The 20,937-nt window shown below is 40.8% G+C and overlaps 2 protein-coding genes across 4 annotated transcripts in view; one reads left to right on the top strand and one right to left on the bottom strand.

The window, feature by feature from the left end:
• BMPR1A (bone morphogenetic protein receptor type 1A) overlaps window positions 1-20,937 on the bottom strand; it is a 162,803-nt gene that overhangs the window by 13,684 nt on the left and 128,182 nt on the right. For all 3 annotated transcript variants that reach the window (XM_084904177.1, XM_084904176.1, XM_084904178.1), the window contains 3 exons: window positions 17,706-17,802; window positions 17,441-17,540; window positions 7,437-7,581 (listed from right to left, as the gene is read on the bottom strand). In XM_084904177.1, coding sequence (XP_084760303.1) covers window positions 7,437-7,581; window positions 17,441-17,540; window positions 17,706-17,802 — 342 coding nt within the window. The remainder of the gene's footprint in view (window positions 1-7,436; window positions 7,582-17,440; window positions 17,541-17,705; window positions 17,803-20,937) is intronic.
• LOC311632522 (EKC/KEOPS complex subunit TPRKB-like) lies at window positions 19,775-20,380 on the top strand. Its single transcript, XM_084904123.1, has one exon. The coding sequence runs from the start codon at window positions 19,823-19,825 to the stop codon at window positions 20,348-20,350; it is 528 nt and encodes a 175-aa protein (XP_084760249.1). The 5' UTR covers window positions 19,775-19,822; the 3' UTR covers window positions 20,351-20,380.

Here is a 20,937-nt window from a genome sequence, read left to right as displayed (position 1 = left end):
GAATGTTATGACCACTTATTATCCACTTACCAACTGATGAACTTTTGGGTTGTTTGAAATGTCTATCTACTATGAACAAAGCTGTTATAAACATTCACATTCAGGTCTGGGCATGTCTGCATAGTTCTTTGGCGAATATTTAGCAGAGGGACTGCTTCACTTGTATAGAAAGTGAGTGCTTAAGTTTTCAGTCAACTGTCAAACTTTTCCCAAAGTGGTTGCACCATTTTGCACTTTTTTTTTTTAAGAAATAAAAGTTACACAGTTATGGTTTATTATTCCAGTGTGCTGGCCACATTGTACACACAAAACAGTGTTCTCTTCAAACATTACCATCCTAATATATAAATACTCTGGGTTGTAACAACCAAAGGTTAACCAACCAGTCAGTCCTGCAGTCAGTGCTGCTGCTGACTGCAGGTGCATGTCCCAACACTGACTGCTGAGGGGCTGTGAATCAGCGCCAGAGAGAGGCCTGAAAAGCTGGGACTGATCCGTTGCTTCTGTGGCAGCCAGCATTTGATCAACACTTACTTCTCTCTTTCTTTCCCAGTCTGGCCAGTAGTTCCACCTCCATTTTTCTCCAGACCTCCACTGGGGCTGCTGATCAGCCCCACCTTTCTGATCAGGCCCCATTGATAGGCCCAGAGATGCTGACTGGTATAGGAACTGACCAATCAGAACCAAATATGGGTGCTGTGGGGAGCCAATGGTTGCCTAGGAGGCGGAGCCTTTGATGCTGACTGGCATAGAACCAATCAGAACCAAATTGGCCAGCAGAGGAGGGCAGTTGGGGATGATATCAGGCCGGCAGTAGAGGGAAGTTGGGGGCAACCAGGCCAGCAGAGGAGGGGAGTCGGGGTGATCAGGCTGGCAGGCAGGTGAGCAGTTAGGAGCCAGCGGTCCCAGATTGTGAGAGGGAGTCCAACTGCCGGTTTAGGCCCAAAACTGGCAGTTAGACATCCCCCAAAGCATCCCCAATTGGAGAGGGTGCAGGCTGGGCTGAGGGGACCACCTCCCCCCGCATGAATTTCATGCACTGGGCCTCTAGTTTATAATAATAAAAGTAGATGAAACCGGGGCTGCAAGGGAAGCCTAGGTCCCGGGTGCCAGAGGGAAGCTGATGCCAGCAGCCAGGTGAAGGCAGGCCTATTCTTTCATTAATTTTGTGCACTGGGCCTCTAGTTATAGATAAGAAAACATTGTCCTTATAGTAGAGTGAGCTGAAAATGCAACCAGGCTCCGCTAAGTGAAGGCTGTGGATATCTTTTTGTATGTTATGTGACAATTTCTTTTTTATTGCTTTATTTATTGTTTTAATTTAAAAAAATCTTAAATATGTTACATGCAATAAACATTAATATCTCAAGAAAAACAATTTTAAATGATGTTATATGCAATAAACACCAATTATTCAAGAAAAATGATCTTAAAAAAATATGATATATTAATTTCAGAGAGGAAGAGAGAAAGAGAGATAGAAACATCAATGATGAGAGAGAATCACTGATCAGCTGCCTCCTGCACAATCCCCACTGAGGATCAAGCCTGCAACCTGGGCATGTGCCCTTGACTGGAATCGAACCTGGAACCCTTTAGTCTGCGGGGTTGATTCTCAATCCACTGAGCCAAACCAGCTAGGGCAAGAAAAATGATCTTACATATAATAATACAACGTACAATAAACATTAATATTTCAATAAAAGAATTTTAAGTATAATAATATTACCAAAACTATACTAATATACTATATCATAAACGTTGTAGGAAATATTAAAAATCTGCAAACAACAGGATTACTTCTATTATATTCTAGAATATTCCCCCCCCCACCCCCCGCTCTATTTTTTGTTCATCAGTTTATTATGTTGTTCATTATATTTCACAAATGAGATCATATATTTATCTTTCTTCCACTGGCTTATTTTGCTTAGTATGATGCTTTTAAAGTCTATTTTGTCAGAAATGAGTATTGTTACTCCAGCTTTTTTCTCTTTTCCATTTGCATGTAAAATTTTTTTCCATGCCATCACTTTCATCCTGTGTGTGTCTTTTGTTTTGAGGTGGTTCTCTTGTAGACAGCATATAGTTGGGTCATGTTTTTGAATCCAGTCAGTTACCCTACACCTTTTGATTGGAGCGTTTAATCCATTTACATTTGGGGTTATTATTGAGAGGTACTTATTTATGTACATTTTAGTTCTGTATGGCTAGGTTTCTTTCTCTGTTTCTTCTTCTTGGCAATTACTTACAGCAATCCCTTTAGCATTTCTTGTAATGCTGGCTTGGTGGTGATAAACTTCTTTAGCCTTTTCTTGTCTGGGAAGCTCTTTATTTCACCATCTATTTTGAATGATAGCCTTGCTGGATATAATAATCTTGGTTTCAGATCTTTGCTTTTCCTACCTTGGGTACTTCATGCCATCTTCCCTTCTGGCCTGAGAAATCAGGTGTCAGCCTTGTGGAAACTGATTTGTAGGTGACAGTTTTCTTTTTTCTTGCTGCCTTTAAGATTCTCTCTTTGTCTTTAATTTATGGCATTTTAATTATGATGTGTCCAGGTGTAAATCTGTTTGGATTCTTTCTGTTTGGGGTTTTTTGTGCCTCCTGAATTTGTGTGACTTTTTCCCTTACCAGGTTAGGTAAGTTTTCTACCATTATTTCATCAAATACCTTCTTTATTCCTTTCTCCCTTTTCTGGCACACCTCGTATTCTAAGATTGCATTTCACATTGTCCCACAGCTCCCTTAAGTTGTCCACCTGTTTTTTAATAGTTTTTTCTTTTTGGTTCTCTAACTGAATGATATTTTCAACTGTCTTCTAATTCACTGTGTATTCCAATGTGTTTTTTTTATTTGTGTTATGTCATTCTTTATCTCAGACTGTTCTTTTTTCATAGTTACTACATCTTTTTTCATACTGTTGAGCATTTTTAACATCATTACTTTGAACTCTCTTTCGGATAAATTTCTTATTTCTGCTTCGTTTTTCTTCTAGAGCAGTGGTCAGCAAACCGAGGTTTGTGAGCCACATGCAGCTCTTTGGCCCCTTGAATGTGGCTCTTCCAGAAAATACCACATGCGGGTACAGTGCGATTGAAACTTTGTGGCCCATGTACAGAAGTTGGTTTTCAGCTCTCAAAAAAAATTTTTCAATTGTTGTACTGTTCTAATTTGGCTCTGTTGACTAATAAGTTTGCCGACCACGGTTCTAGAGAATTCGATAGTTCTTTCATTTGGGGATTGTTTGTTTCCTCATTTTGGTTGTCTGTTTGGGTTTGTGACTATGTATTAGGTAGATCCTCTATACCTCTCAATCTCTAGTGCAGGACAGTGTTAAAAGATGTTTCTGACAAATTGGCAAAGACTCAAACCTCCAGAGACTGCCTCTGTCTGTAGACTAATAGGATTCCTATGTGAATTGCCCCCAGGCAAATCATCCTCAGGTGTGGGAAGAGTTTTTTTTCCCAACAGGATGGGGCAGTTGCTTCTGTCTGGAGGCTAATAGTTACTTTTAATCTCTCTCTTTAAAAAATATATATATATATATTTTATTGATTTTTTACAGAGAGAAAGGGAGAGAGACAGAGAGCTAGAAACATCGATGAGAGAGAAACATCGACCAGTTGCCTCCTGCACACCTCCCACTGGGGACGTGCCCGCAACTAAGGTACATACCCTTGACCAGAATCAAACCTGGGACTCTTCAGTCCACAGGTTAACGCTCTATCCACTGAGCCAAACCAGTTTTGGCTACTTTTAATCTCTTAAGTGGCCTCAAGGCAAGGTGTTTTCCAATAGGTTGGGTGGGTCAATTCTCTTTTGCCCAGGCAAGGCAGATGTCTGTGGGAAATATGTCCTCTGCTGTGTGAGGGAATGACTCATCCCAGGAAACTTGGGGTGTCTGCCTACTGAGCTTTATCCCCCAGACTCCCAGTCCTGGGTTCTGCTCCCATAGCTTCAGTCCACTTCACCCTCTCTGTGCCAGTGCACAAGGTGGGTGGCTCCATAGGAAATTTTTGTGCATTGGCCCTTTATGAGGGTGCCCAACCTTTTAGCTGCCACTCCATGGCAGACAGCTCCCCAATGCTTTTTACAGCTAGATGTTATGTGGGTACTCTCCATGGTTTAGTGCTCTCTGCTGGGGAGCTTAGCTTGGGGGTTAGATTCCGGAGTTCTCAGTGGCAACTCACCACAGCTGAGATATCTCTACAGGACTTCAGCTGCTGACTGTGGATGCCCAGCCAGCCCTTTGCTCCTCTGCCCCTCCTACCCGTCTCTGTGTGTTCTCCACCTTTGGCCCTTGGATATCAATCAGGGTTCTCTCCTGTGACTTTTTGGTTGATTATTCAGGAAGCCTTTCTGTATTTCAGTTGTAATTCCAGCTTGTTCCTGGGAGCATGGCTGTGTAGAATCCTTCTATTCTGCTATCATTTCTAATCCCTGAGATATTTCCATTTTGCATTTTAATCATCAATGTGAGACTGCCAGCTGACATCCACAGTCTTGGCCATATTTGTGGACATGCAGTAGCATCTTATTGTGCTAGTTTGTGTTTCCCCAATGTTGCTATATTTTCATATGCTTATTTGCCATTCTCATATCTTCTCTTGGAAAGTGTCTATTCAACTCTTTTATCCATTAAAAAAAATTGAATTGTCTTATTACTGAGTTGTAAAAGTACTTTATATATTCTGCAACACAAATTTGTGATTTGGTTTTTAATTTTCTTAACAGTGTCTTCTAAATAAGACAAGTCTTACATTTTGAGAAAGTCCAATTTATCATCTTAAAAATTGCCTTATACCTTTAGATTTCCTAAGAAATCTGTGTTCAACTCAAGGGTTACAATGATTTTTTTTTTTTAATCTTTTTTTTTTTTTAATATATTTTATTGATTTTTTACAGAGAGGAAGGGAGAGAGATAGCTAGAAATGTCGATGAGAGAGAAACATCGACCAGCTGCCTCCTGCACACCCCCTACTGGGAATGTGCCCGCAACCAATGTACATGCCCTTGACCAGAAACAAACCTGGGACCTTTCAGTCCGCAGACCGACGCTCTACCACTGAGCCAAACCGGTTTCGGCATCAAGGGTTACAATGATTTCCTAAAACATTTTCTTGTAAAGATTTTATACTTCAACATTTGCATTTATGTCTAAGATCCATTTCAAGGTAATTTTGTGAATGGAGTAAGGTAAGGGTTGAGTTTTACTTTTCAACTAATAGATGCCCAATTTTTCCTGTACCATATTGTAGAGTCGGTCTTTCTCCCACTGAATCACTCTGGCTCCCAAATCAGTTGGTTACATATATGCACGTCCACTGCCAGGCTCTTCATGCCTTTCACTGACCTCCCATCTCCCTCTTATCTTTATGCAGTACCATGGTGGTTACATGGCTTTACATTAAATCCAGAAATCAGGCTGTGAATCCTCTTTGTTCTTCTTTGTCAAAATTGTTTTGGTTCTTTTGGTCCTTTGTATTTCCACTAGTTGCATGGTACACAAAATTCATGCATGAGAGTTCCCTCAGCCTAGCCTGTACCCTCTCCAATTGGGGACCCCTTGGGGGATATGGGGCCTAAACCAGCAGTCGGACATCCTTCTCACAATCTGGGACCACTGGCTCCTAAATGTCTGCCTGAACACCCCTAACTGCCTCTGCCTGCCTGCCTAATTGCTCCTAAATGCCCTCTCCCACTGGCCTGATCGCCCCTAACTGCCTCTGTATGCCTTTTTGCCCCCAACTGCTCTACCCTGCTGGCCTGATCTCACCCCCAACTGCTCTTCCCTGCCGGCCAATTTGGGTCTGATTGGTCGGTTCTATGCAACCAGTCAGTATTAAAAGCTCACCTCCTAGGCAGTCATTGGCTCCTCACAGTTCACCCAGATTTGGTTCTGATTGGTCAGTTTCTATGCTAGTCAGTATCTCCAAGCCTAATCAGAGAGGTGGGCTGATTAGCAGCCGCCATGGAGGCCAGGAGAGAAATAGAAGTGCAGCTGATGGCGAAGCCCGGAGAGAAAGAAAGAGGCAATAGCTGATCAACAGCTGCCACTGAGGCTGCAGATCAAACCCTGACTCTCTCTTCGGGGCTGTCTCCGGGCCTGATCCTCAGTCTCCTCTAGTCTGATTTCTAATCGAGACTTCAGTCATTTTGGACATTATAGACCCTGGGTTTTCCTATATTAGGATATTAAATGTTAGAGTCAGCACATCAATTTTAGGAAAACGGATATCGTAATACTGACTCACGGACAGGATATACATCTTCACTTATTTTGGTCTGTGTTGATTTGTTTTGGCAATATTTTCTAATTTTCACTGTATAGGTCTTACATAATTTTGGTAAGCTTCTTGCAAAATATTTAATTTTTTAATGCTTCTTCTAGTGATACAGCTCTTATAATTTTAATTCCTGATTGTTTTCTTTGCCAGTGTACATGATTTCGGTAATTTTTATACAATGACCTTGCTTTCTGATTAACTAATTGGCTGTCTTAGCTTTATGGTATCATCCTTGATGTTTTTTACACAATTATGTTGTCTGTATATAAAGACCATTTAACTTTACACCTTTCCAATTCAATTACAGAAAATATTTAGTTCAGTTAAATGAGCATGAGCAATGAATGTATTTAAATAAGTGTAATTAAACAAATAAATATCTACCTGAATATCTGGTGTTTATCATAAGGATCCTCTCAACCCTAACTTGAGTATTTCCTTACATATAACCCTCTTATAATTACTCGTATATGGCATTGCATTATTAAGTGTCTTCTCTGTGAATGTCTGTGGGAGAAACTTCTTTTTCACTTAAGAATCGGAATAGTCCAGGAGTCACACATCTGATTCACCTTCAGAATGGCTGTTGGAGCAAAGCTTGTGAGCTAACTCCAGCACTTATGTAACAATCCATGACCACACTTCTTTCCTAACCTTACTTACCTATTTTCCTTGTTTCATATTTCTTATTTTAAAAAATATATATTTTATTGATTTTATACAGAGAGGAAGGGAGAGAGAGAGCTAGAAACATCGATGAGAGAGAGTCATCGATCAGCTGCCTCTTGCACACCCCCTACTGGGGATATGCCCGCAACCAAGGTACATGCCCTTGACTGGAATCGAATCCGGGTCCCTTCAGTCCCCAAGCCGACGCTCTATCCATTGAGCCAAACCGGTTTCGGCCATATTTCTTATTTTTGACTAATTTCATTTTGCATTACTGCGGCCATCTTTCTCACTAAGAAGGACACTACACTTGCGGTCATGCTCCTGAGGCTGTCGTAACCATGCACCCATAGCCTGTCCTGATCAGGCACGATTGTAACCACGCCCATCACCCTGTCACAACTACGCCCCATCACCCTGCCGTGACCACACTCCATCAACCTGCTGTGACTCTGCTTCCACAGATGCCCGTCTTACCAGCAGAGGCAGTCCGGAACCACTGCCAGAGCTCTGTGACTGGTCAATGAGGTCTTTCAGGGACTCTCCCGCAGGGATAAACGCTTCATCCTGTTCCAAGTCACGATTGTAACGACGTCTGCTTGAGATGCTCTTGCAATAATGTCTTTTCAAAAAGCAGAAAATAATATACATTAAAATCCTAAAACTATAAAATTTAAAGCTTATCAACACCATTATTCTTCCTTCAGATAGGATATCAAAATTAGCTTTAGCCCAGATAACATGCTTCTGCCAGCAGAACCTCCAGAAGGGGCTCTGCCATTCTAGCTTGAATGCTGCTTGGACAAGTGGGAAAGACGAATAAAAAAACAGCATGTTGATGTGACTGCAATGTTTTAAATTACACACACACACACACACACACACACACGTCTACAAAGTTCAGAGAGGATATATAGCAAGTGGTAACTAAGTTTTTCTGGGGATGTAGGAATATAAACTTTCTACGTTACACAAGTATTTTTATTTGAATTTGTAAGTATACTAAGTATACTGGTTAATAATGGTGGATTTTGTAATCAAAGAATACAGATAATTTCAAGAGAAACATCAAAGGTGCTTTATTCAAAGTAATGTCCATCGCTAGCTACACATTTCCCCCATCTTTCAGGTAATGTGTGGAAACCATCCCAATAGAACTTTTCTTGTTTTGAGACAAACTATTCAGAGACCCAATTTTCCACTTCTTCGTATGTTTTGAAGTGCTGCTCAGAAAGTGCTGGTGCCCTCGATCAGAACAAGTGGTAATCTGAAGGAGCAAGGCCTGGTGAATATGGCGATAAGTTAGGACTTCCCAGGCAAGATCTTTTAACGTGTCTTTAACTGGTTTTGAAGTGTGTGATGGTGAGTCATCATGAAGCAAAATTACTTTGCGATGTCTTCTGGTTCAAAGCATGGTTCAAATAATTTGTTGTCGGTAGCAATCAATATTAATGGTTTCACCTGGTTTTAGAAGCTCATAATACACCACACCTTCCTGATCCCACCAAATGCAGAGCATTGTCTTCTTTCCAAAGCAATTTGGCCTTGCAGTTGATGTTGATGGTCGATCTGGATCAACCCATGATTTTGTGCATTTGATATTCTTAAAATAAATCCAATTTTCATTGCCAATCACAATTTGATGCAAAAAAGACTTTCTTTTGTGCAGCTGAAGCAACATTTTACTGATGACTTTTTGGTTTTCCATTAGTCTTTTTAAAAAAAAAAAAAAAAAAAAATTTATTGATTTTGTACAGAGGAAGGGAGAGAGATAGAGAGTGAGAAACATCGATGAGAGTCATCGATCAGCTGCCTCTTGCACACCCCCTACTGGGGATATGCCCGCAACCAAGGTACATGCCCTTGACCAGAATCAAACCCGGGACTCTTCAGTCCCCAAGCCTACGCTCTATCCATTGAAACTGGTTTTGGCCCATTAGTCTTTCATTCAGTTAGTTGATGTAGCACCCATTTTCCTTCCTTTAAAATCTTTCCTGGTGGGGGGGAGGGGGGGGAGAGGGGGGTTGGGAAGATAATAGGGGGATGAGGACACATATGTAATACCTTAATAAAGAAAATTTAAAAATATCTTTCCTTTTGATTCTAAACAATTGGAAATTGTTTGCTGAGCAACATTTAATCTGTCTGCAAGTTGTTTTTGAGTGGGACATGCATCTTCATCCAATAATGCTTGTAATAGTTGGTCTTCAAACTTTTTCAGTTGACCTGGACATTCTTTTTTTAAAAAAATTAATCTCTATAATTCAGATTATTACAATTGTTCCCATAGCTCCCCTCCACCAGGTTCCTACTCCACTCTCTGCCCTTACTCCCCACCCCACTGTCCTCCATCCATAGGTGTACACTTTTTGTTCAGTCTCTTCTCGCACCCCTTACTCCCCTTTCCCCTCAAGAACTGTCAGTCCATTCCCTTTCTATGTCCCTGATTCTTTTACAATTATATTCACCAGTTCATACTGTTCATCAAATTTTTTATTCCCTTGGTTTTTAGATTCACTTGTTGATAGATACATATTTGTTGTTCATAATTTTTATCTTTTTCTTCTTTTTCCTCTTCTTAAAGAATACCTTTCAGCATTTTAAATAATTCTGGTTTGATGGTGATGAACTCCTTTAGCTTTTTCTTACCTGTGAAGCTCTTTACCTGACCTTCAATTCTGAATGATAGCTTTGCTGGGTACAGTAATCCTGGTTGTAGGTTATTGATATTCATCACTTTGACTATTTCTTGCCACTCCCGTCTGGCCTGCATAGTTTCTGTTGAGAAATCAGCTGACAATCATATGGGTGCTCCCTTGTAGGTAATTAACTGTTTTTCTCCTGCTGCTTTTAAGATTGTCTTTTGCTCTTGGAATTTTAATTATGATGTGTCTTGGTGTGGTCCTCTTTGGATTCCTTTTGTTTGGGTTCTGTGTGCTTCCTGGACTTGTAAGTCTATTTCTTTCACCAGGTGGGGCAAGTTTTCTGTCACTATTTCTTCAATAGATTTTCAATATCTTGCTCTCTCTCTTCTTCTGGGACCCCCATAATTCTGATAGTATGCTTGAAGTTGTCCCATAGGCTCCTTACACTATCTTCATATTTTTGGTTTCTTTTTCTTCTTGCTTTTCCTATTGAGTGTTTTGCTTCTTTGTTTTTCAAATCTTTGCCTTGATTCTTACGATCCTCTAGTCTGCTGTTGGATCTCCGTATGTAATTTTATTTTGTTATTTCAATCAGTGTATGCTTAATTTCTAGTTGGTCCTTTTTCATATCCTCAAGGGTCTTGCTAAATTTATCAGTCTTTTCTAGGAAATTCTTGAAAAACCTTATAACCATGGTTTTGAACTCTATATCCAGTCGTTAGCTTTCCTCCATTTCCTTCATTTGTGACCCATTTCTTTGTCTCCGCATTTTGGCTGCTTCCCTGAGTTTATAGAGTGGCTTTGTGTGCGAGGTATCCTATAGGGCCCAGTGGCTCAGCCTCCCCAGTTACCCGAGGTGGATAGTCTTGGTGCATCCCTTTGTGGATTGTGTGCACAATCTTGTTGTAGATAAACCTTGATTGTTGTTGGCATCTCTGGGAGGAATTGATCTCCAGGCCAATTCGCTGTGAGCATCAGCTGTCTCTACAATGGGAGAACTTCTGTGCTGGAGACACCCTTGAGAGACAAGATTTGCTTCAGTGGGACTTTGGTGCCCACTGAGTGTGTCCCTTATGGATTTGAGGAGTTGTAATCTGGATGGTCCCACTCTGACCCCTGGGTACACTGGCTCTTGGATCTCCAAGGAGGTGCTAATTTAGCCTCTGCTTGAGGCCACCCAGGAGGAGCTATGGAGAGATTTGCAGATTCCTCTTCTTTGTTTGGGGTTTGGCAGTGCTTAGATGAGGTGTAGCTATGAAGCAATGCAAGCTGCTGTGGGGCCTTGGGCCTTCTTTTGGATGTTCTGGGTTTCACTGATTCAGCTGCAGTTTGTTAGGTAAGTTTAGATTTCAAAGGACCAGGCCATTCATATACAAAAGCCCCTGTGCTCAGATTGGAGGGGGTGGAGTCTCAGGGTGGAGCAAACAGCAATGGCTTCATAGGGCAGGATCTCAGGGCAGAGCAAACAGCAATGGCTTCCCATCAGCCCTGCCCACAGTAATTGCTTCAAGCACCTCTGAGAGAAAGCCACCCTTATATTCTGGCCTGATGTCAGACTGTCTAGTTTCTCCCTGTATGAGTCTGGGAGAGTCTTGCCCGGAACTGGAGTTCAGAGTAGTTGGGAGCTTTTGTCTCCCTCCCGATTGAGAAAGCCAGCCGAGTACTCAGTTGTCAGCCCTCTCCACACGCACACCTCTGTACCTCTGCCCTCCGCAGCTCCTCTGAGCCTCAGTGTGCTTTTCTCTTTCCTTCTAGTTGTAGAATTTCCACTCAGCCAGCCTTCCTGTGATTCTGGATGATGTCCATTTTGTCTTTTAGTTGTAGTTTTGAAATTGTTGTACGAGGCAGCAGTTCAGGTGTTTACCTATGCCACCATCTTGGTTTTCTCTCTCAACAAAGCTTACTGAGCATTTACTGTGTGCCAATGATGAAGGACACACCAATTCACCATGTTTATTATTATTTTTAAAATATATTTTTATTGATTTCAATAAGGAAGGGAGAGGTAGAGATAGAAACATCAATGATGTGAGAGAATTATTGACCGGCTGCTTCCTGCACACCCCACATTGGAAATCAAGCCTGCAACTTGGGCATGTGCCATGATTGGAAATTGAACCAGCAACATCTGGGTGCATGGGTTGACACTCAACCATTTCATGTATTTATTTGCACTTCAAATGGCCACACAGGCCAGGGCCACTACATTCATTCTTAATACTTAAACAGAAAAGTGGTAATTTATCATCAATGTCAATGAACGAGTTAACCTCTGTTATCACTAAGGTTCCTGTCCAATGGGAAAGGCAGACTTGGCAAATGATTATAAACAAGTAAACAAGTGAAAAAATGTTAGGTGAAAGTAGTAAATACTTTAGGTGTGGATCATGGGCTCTACCCAGTTTTTTAAAGGTCAAAGAAATCACTTACAAAAAATGATAGAAAAAAAAAAAAAAACACGATAGAAATTACCTATTAGAGGGAAGTACAGAGAGCTGCCAGATGGAGCAGGAATGGCAACTACTCCAAAATGAAAGGAGGTGACAGATAGAGAGAAGGCTTTGGGAAGGCACTGATTTTGAGGACTATGTTATCATGAATGTAAGTCAAATTCAAGAACAATAAATTTGCAATTTTTTTCTGTATTGGAACAAGAGTCATCAGAAGAAAAAGAAAATGTTAATAAAATATATAAGTCATCTCAACATGTAGTAATATATACCCCTCTTTAACTTTAATCTTTTATGGCTTGCTATAGGTAGAAATTTGTGTCTTATTAAAGTTGAGCTAAATGTAAATGATTCATTAAATTATTAATCTCTACTCAATAATTAATCTTCAAGTAAATAAAACTAGTACATAAAACTCAAAAGCTAAACACACAGCAGTCATGAGATTCTCTGTAATACTTAGTTAAAACTATAAAGGGAACCTAAAGGAACAGCAGACACACACACACACACACACACACACACACACACACAACACACACTCCTGTTTGAAGTGCCACAGCTCAAAAATACTTAGTTTTGTAAGTTTTTTTTTTGTTGTTATTCTTAATCCTCACTAATAATATTTTCCCATTAATTTTTAGAGTGGAAGGGGGGCGACGCTGAGAAAAACATCGATGTGCAAGAGACACATGGCACATACCCTGACCAGGGCTGGGGATCGAGCCTATGACTGAGATATCTGCCTTTGACTGGAATAGATCCCGGGACCCTTTTGTCTGTGGGCCAAGGCACTATCCATTGAGCCACACAGGTCAGGGCTGGAGTTCTTTTTAAATGTTTGTTAATTTCCATTGCTGTCTTCATGTTCACTGCTTAATCTCACCCAGAATACAATTCATCTCAGGTACTACAATAGAGTTCATTTCCTAAAGTTTGAGTTGGATCTTTTATGTCTCTAACTTTTGAATATAAAAAATGCAGTTATAATAACTGTTTTAATGCCTTTGTCTGCTAATCCTAAACTTTGGGTCAGTGGTACTGAATGCTTAACATCCTCTCATTCTAGGTTGTATTCCCCCCTTTTTGCATGCCTGGCCATCTTTAATTGAATACAAGACAGAGTTTTACTTATTGGGTGCTGGCCACTTCTGTAACTGCACACATACTCTTGGGCTTCATTTGAGAACACAGCTATCTGAAAAAGGCCCAATCATTTTGGGTTTTGTTTCTGAGGTAGGACCAGAGCCATGTTCAGTGTAGGTCTCCTTACTCCTCAATACTGAGGCCAGACTCTCTCAGTACTTGAACCAGTGCTTGGAGAACTACAGGCTTCCAAGCCTCAAAGCTGGTGGGGCAGAGCCAATTCCCAGTCTTGCATCGTTTCCTCGCTGATCTGCTGAATACGTGACAGGAACCTTCTGCGGGTCTCCAGCCTCTCTCTGCAAGGCTCTCTTATCCAGTTCTGTCTTGTGAGCTCCAAGCTGAGCTATCCCCTCTCTGCTATCCCTCCATCCAGACTGAGGGGGCTGCCAAGGCTTCTCCTGTGTCCCACAGCCAGAATGCTCATGCCAGACACCGGGCAGCCATCACTCACCTTGCTTGTTCCCTACTTCTCAGGGACCAAAGTCCTTCACTGCCATTCTCAGCTCTGAGTGTGACGCCTTACTGACCACAGTCCTCCCTGGACGGTCATCTGCCTGGGCCACTGCATGGGACACTCATGTCAGCATAGCTAGGTTTTCTCCTGGGCTACATGGATTTCCCTGAGAAGAATCTTCCCATCTGTTGTCCTGAGGGAACAAGCCTGGTGACGAGGTTCTGAGAGGGTTGAGGACCCCCCAATCAGTACAAAATGTTCACGTGACTTCCGTGTTTTCACTATAATACCTCACCCTCCATAGCAGGGTTCCACAGTTGAGGAGAACCTTACTTTTGTTCTTTCCACAGAACATACTTCTAGCCTTCTGTTGGGGAGGTGGTAGGGTAAGTCACAAAGACCAGGAGCAGGGAGCTCGGTGTCTGAGGCCTGTGAAGATCCTCACCCGGACACACGCCGTGCTGACTTCTCTCCACAGCGCACAGGCCTGGCCCAGGGACCAACAGGTCATGGCAGAAGTGAGGACGGACCAGCGATTTCCAACCTTTTCTACCTCATGGTGCATAAACTAATCACTAAAATTCTGTGGCATACCAAAAAAAGTTACAGTTTTTTCTTATCTGAAAAAAAATTGATATAAATCTGATTCATTCACATCAAATGGCTATTGCTGGGTTGGCTGCTGTCAATTTCCAATTTGACAACTTGGGAGAAAAGAGGTCCATAACTGACTAAATGGTCGGGTACTGCGTGTGTTAAACATTTTTGCGGCGCCCAGCAGAAAATCGCTGGTCTGGATCATGAACAGCACTGCCTTTCTCCTTGGTCTCAGGTCACTCCCTCTGCAGGGAGCCGGGCCTCTGCGGAGCTGTGAGAACTCATGCAGCTCTGTGCAGAGGCTCCCAGACAGGAACCAGACTGCCTGCCAACCTCTGAGCCCAGGAGGTGAGCTACCTTGGGAGGTGCTCTACCAGCTCCAGCCCAGCCTTCAGGGGGGTGCTGAAACCAACCAGACAAGTCCCTCAATTCCTGACCCACAGAAACAGTGAGGGATAGTAACTGTTGGTTTGAGCCACCAAGTTTAGGAGTGTTTGGTTTTGTTGTTGATCCTCATGGGAGGATATTTTTCTATTGATTCTTAGAGAGTGGAATGGAGGGGGAGAGACAGACAGAAAAACATCGATGTGAGAGAGAAACATCCACTGGTTGCCTCTTGCACACACCCCAACCAGAGCTGGGGACTGAGTCTACAATGAAGGTATATGTCCTTAAACAGAATCGAATCCAGGACTCTTCAGTACATGGTTTGATACTCTATCTACTGAGCCAAATTAGCTAGGGCTAGCAGTGATTTCTTAATGCAGTACTAGATAACCAATTCAGCTTCTGCCTTTCTAAAATCAGACTTTTAAGTAATTTTCTTGGTTTTACTGCCACTCTCTGTTTCACTTCCAGATAACTGGGACTACCAATTCCTGAGCTTCTTGGGTAATTCTATAGTATAAACTGGCTGCTTCTGGCTATCAATTTCCAGCCTGGGATTCCAATATTTTAGGTCTGCAGTCACTTACTATTAATCCACGTTTCTTTAATTTTTTAATTTAAAAATATATTTTATTGATTTTTTACAGAGAGGAAAGGAGAGGGATAGAGAGCTAGAAACATCGATGAGAGAGAAACATCGATCAGCTGGCTCCTGCACACCCTCTACTGGAGATGTACCCGCAACCAAGGTACATGCCTTTGACCGGAATCGAACCTGGGGCCTTTCAGTCCGCAGGCCGATGCTGACTGATAGTTGTATCCATTGAGCCAAACCAGTCCTGGCTAATCCACCTTTCTTAGGTCCCAAAGATTTTGCTGTTACTTCCCGTGCTCCTTGTCCTAGTTGGACAAAGAAGTTAAAAACTATTGCTGTTGAGTCGGGGGAGCAAAAGTAAATAAGCAGTAGGCCCAAGCTGCCTCTTATCTCAAAGACTGACTACCAAATGTTTAAATCCTTGCCAGTATAACAGGTGAAAAACAACCTCAGTATGATTTTAATTTCTATTATGGGCGTTCTCCAGTTATCTTTTAATTTTTAAGAGCCACATATATTTCTTTTTGAATAAATCATATGTTCATTTTTGCGGCCTATTTTCCCAGGGATTTGACAGATGTTTTTCCTTTCTGACTTATATAAGTTCTTTATGTTTGAGAAATCCATTATTTGAAATATGAGCTGCCAATGTTTTTCACTGATAGTCGTCTTCTAATGGTGATTTCTGCCACATAATAAAATTTTATTTTTGGGTAGGTGACATCATCAGTATTTTCTTTTTAATTTTTTTAATTTTTTAATTTTTAAAAATATATTTTATTGATTTTTGTACAGAGAGGAAGGGAGAGAGATAGAGAGTCAGAAACATCGATGAGAGAGAATCATCGATCAGCTGCCTCTTGCACACCCCCTACTGGGGATATGCCCGCAACCAAGGTACATGCCCTTGACCGGAATCGAACCCGGGACCCTTCAGTCCCCAAGCTGACGCTCTATCCATTGAGCCAAACCGGTCCCGGCAGTATTTTCTTTTTTAATTTTAAGGGTTAACAAATTTTTTTTTTTTTAATTTACTGATATTAGAGAGGAAGGAAATGGAAGGGAAGGGGAGAGAGGAAGGGAGAGAGACATCGGTTTGTTGTTCCATTTATATGTGCATTCACTGGTTGATTTTTGTATGTGCCGAGCCTTGGTGCATGGAGACTGGACGATGCTCTAGCCAACTGAGCTTCCTGCCATGGCCTACGGATTTTTGTTTGTTTCTACATTTTGTGTCAGACTCACAAAGGTCTTCACCCTCTGAGATTATTTTTTTAAAATCCTCTATGGTTTGTCCTCTTACTTTAATAATTTCATTTGTATATATTTAGCTCCAATCTAATTAAAATTTATTACCAAATAGGGAATTGATTCAACTTCACTTTCCCCTCAATAAAGCTAGCTACTCCAAATCTACTTATTAATCCATCTTTTCCTCAATGATCTGAAATGTTGTCTTTATACTAAATTTCCTTATATAGTTGTATCTATCTATGGGTTTAATAACCTGTTCCACTAATCTCTCTGAATTTATATGTCGGTAAGATAATGTTTTATTTTTGAAATTCATGTTTTCCTCTTATTACTCTTCTCTTTTAGCAACTTCTTCTGAAATCATAACTGAATAAAACAATTCTTAAGCCCAAATAACTAAAGAAAAGTAATATCACTGGTTTCTTAGAACTGGGTTTAAACATTCAGATATAAGAAAGTTTAATATTCCATAAATAAGAAAATCATAACTACCCATGACATAATAAGTATAAAGTTATGTCTAATTAATTGATTGGTAGCGAGATCCTCCTTTACCTTAAAAAAAGTGCCCTGGCTGGTTTGGCTCAGTGGATATAGCATTGGCCCATGGACTGAGGGTCTTGGGTTTAAATCAGGTCAAGGACACCTTGATTGTCTTCATCAAAGTGTGTGCTGGAAGCAACCAATCGATGTGACTATCTCACATTGATGTTTCTCTCTGTCTCTCTTCTCTCCCACTCTTTCTGGAAAGCAATATCCTCTGGTAAGGATTAACAACCACAAAAAAGAAAAGTATAATACAGTTAATTTAAGTTTAAGGAGACAAACAGAGAAGACAAGGAACGGCTTCTAAATTACAGCTAGCAATTGATGATTTCTGCCCACTGGCTTTAACAACTATTTATACCTACTATTCTACAAAATATTTTGCATCAAAATAATTATCTTCTTACTTGTAACAAAAGCAGCTGGAGAAGATGATCATAGCAATTATGCAGATAGCCATAGAAATGAGCACTACCAGCCATCGAATGCTGCCATCCAGAAACGGACCTGCCAGTGAAAGCAAACAATGAATAAGCACATTGTATTTTTCCCACATCTTATTGAAAGAAAAAAAAAAAAATCAGTGTTAAATTCTAGAAAATTTGTATATTGTTAAAAGCAGAGAAAGTATTTTACTGAAAATTGTAATCCTGCTTTTCTTTGCTAACTTACCTATAACAACAGGGGGCAGTGTAGGTTGTAAATACTGGTTACATAAATTGGTCCGACAACATTCTATTGTCCGGCGAAGCTGGGCTTTTGGTGAATCCTAGAAGGAGAATAATGATAAAATTAGAAATAATTTGATATACTAAGTTGATAATGAAAAATATTAAATATTCATTAAAATACAATTTCTAATTCACTGGGTGAAAAGCACCTGAACATTTTATGTGCAAGAAAAAAAAAAAAAAAAAGATCATTAACAATTAGAATTTGTGCTGAAATACTTTATAGTAGTGAAGACTATAAAATGGTTATTTTTATTTTTTTAATATATTTTTATTGATTTCGGAGAGGAAGGAAGAGGGAGAGATAGAAACATCAATGATGAGAGAGAATCATTAATTGGCTGCCTCCTGCATGCCCCATCCTTGGGATGTGCTCTGAATAGGAAACTGTGACCTTCTGGTTCATAGGTCAACACTCAACCACTGAGCCATGCCAGCTGGGCTAAAATGGTTTCTTCTAAGGAGAGCCTATATATGGATGGTACGTTAGAACTAAACCATAACTTAATTATAGACAAACAAAGCTTTAAGTATTTTCAACCAAACTTTGGCATTCTTAATTTAGTAAAAAAAAAAAAAAAAAAAAAAAAAGTCAGGTCATGAGGTATTTTCTAAAAAGCATGGGTAAAACATTTACTACAAAGATAAACCAGAAGGGAAGCATGGGCGCTCAGTGGGCTGAGATGTCGATGGATCAAACAAAATCAAACTAAATCGTGGAGCGTCCCAGGCCACAGACAACATGGTGAAGGGAGGCGGGAGAGGGGAAGATGGCAGATGCCACACAGAACAGCCGCGCTGCTGTAATGCCCTGACGTGGAGGCACGTGGACGCCTATGTGGTGAAGAGAGAAAGGGCAAAATACAAAACAACATTCCTGAGAGCTTCTGAGAGACCACCAACAGATATGAGATGCAATGTATCCTTAACAGATCCGAACAGAAGCACAGAGAAAAGACGTGGGAACAGATATCAAAAACTGCGTGTGAAGTTTTATTTAACTAATTATATAGCATTAGACCAGTTCTTCACTTGAATGCGGACATTTCAGTACTACCTGGGAGAACTACCATTCTGGACCTTAGAAATTTTTTTGTCATTATAAAAGTTCAAGAATAGAAGCAGGAATGGACCATGCGACTTTTTTATCAGGTGGTCAGATGGTAAAAATCTCAGTATAATTAGGTGTTACTTTAAAAATGTGAATATATTAAGTCCATGACTTGAGATTCTGTAAGAAGAGATGGGTCAAGAACACGGGATACCTCCAAAAGGACAAGTTGTACATTTTTACTGAATTCTTTACTTTTAACAATTGATTATGAAGAGAAAGAGAAAAATGTTAGGAGTCACACCTGTGACTCTGGAATCATCCCAGATCTGAAAACAACCCCCTTCCTGGAGGATGGAATGAAGAGTGTATAACCAACAGTGAGCAAAGGAAGGGCCAAGCATCCAAGAAGAGGCCATGAAGGCTGCAGTCCAGAATGAGCTGAGCCCTGAAGAAGAAAAAATGTAAAGAAACACCAGGGCTAGAAGACAGACCGGCAATGGGTGCATTGCTGACAGATTAGTAGGTAAGAAAAAAAGTACAAATCTTCAACTTCAGTTTGTTCCAGTCTTCTCTATCAAAAACGATTGTAAGCGTGGAGAAGGAAGAGCAAACACCAGGAAGTGGGAGCTGACATCCCAGATGTGTGAATCCCTATCTCCCGACTAGGTGAGTCACATCAGAAGATGAGCACACCTGTGAGACGGCAGGAAGACAGCATGATTTAAAGACAAGGACTGTTGGAAACTAGATAGCTAAATATTGTACTGCCTTTCTTTAAAAGGGAAAGAAAGTATACCTTGCCAATAACAGATGAGAGGCAGCATGGTATTTTGAAAAAGGCAAGGGCTTTGGAATAAAATAGCTTATTTCCTTGCTTTGCCACTTATTTAACTTAGTGACCATGAGCAATAAACTTACTTCTCTTTGGGCTTTATTTTCTTTTGCTTAAAAATGGAGGACAGCGGGACGGACACGGGAGGCAGCGAATCCTGCTTACCTATGAAATGCAGTTAACACATCAGCTGGACCTATTTCCCGAATGCAGGGTGACCCTTCTGTTATTTAAAGATGTAAAAAATGCCGGAGACTTGAGAAAAAAGGCCATGGAAGGTGCTACTGGTCGTTCACTGATAAACCCTACAGTGATTGTCGATCCATTTCAGATACTTGTGGCAGCAAACAAAGCAGTTCATCCCTACAAACTAGGAAAAATGAAGAGGAGAACTCTATCTACTGAAATTATTTTCAACCTGTCCCCAAATAACAATATTTCAGAGGCTTTGAAAAAATTTGGTATCTCAGCAAATGACACTTCAGTTCTAATTGTCTGCATTGAAGATGGAGAAAAACAAATAGATAAAGAAGACCTAATAGCTAAGGTAGAAGGTCAGCAAGTTTCCCTGGAAAATCTTCCTGAAATAACAAATATTACAGAAGTCAAAAAGATATATAAACTATCTTCTCAAGAAGAAAGGATTGGGACATTATTGGATGCTGTCATTTGTAGAATGTCAACAAAAGATGTTTTGTGAAATGACAGAAACATTAAAAATGTTCAGCATTTATAAAAAAAAAAATGGAAGATAAAAATGTCTGTCTTACAGGACAAGGAAAGAAAATGAGTTACAACAGACCAAGTGTTCAATGAAAAAAGTAAATATTCAAGAAATGAATTCTGCTTCTAGTAAACTTGGGATTGATCCCAGTCAAGATTCTAGAAAAAGTTAAAAATGCTTGCAAACCCCTGCAAGACTGAATGTAGTTTCAACAAGAGTAAGTGACATCAGCCCCACCTCACATCCTTCCTATACAGGTAACCGGGCAGGCAGTCAGGTGTGCCAGAGCATGGAGTTGGACGACACAACCTTTCCCATTCCCCCCCTCCCACTCCCTTCTTCCAGCCAAGTCCATTTGCATCTCCAGATGTACGTGGGCAACAAGTCCTGGTGGGAGAACTGGCTTGGCATTCATGGAATGGGATATGTAGTGAGCGTGCAGGGGAGGGGAGAAGAAGTGGGGCATGAAAAGGAACCAAAGCCAAATAAAAAGGGATGGCAGACAGTTTCTGAGAAGAAGTCCACCCTACAGGAAAAAACCTGGGCACAGCGAGCGGTTCTCA

This window comes from Pipistrellus hanaki, assembly GCF_964339955.1.
Source record: "Pipistrellus hanaki genome assembly, chromosome: 14".
Classification (NCBI taxonomy): Eukaryota; Metazoa; Chordata; class Mammalia; order Chiroptera; family Vespertilionidae; genus Pipistrellus; species Pipistrellus hanaki.
The sequence above is the reverse complement of the archived record's forward strand: the minus strand, read 5'-3'. Positions and strand labels throughout refer to the sequence as shown.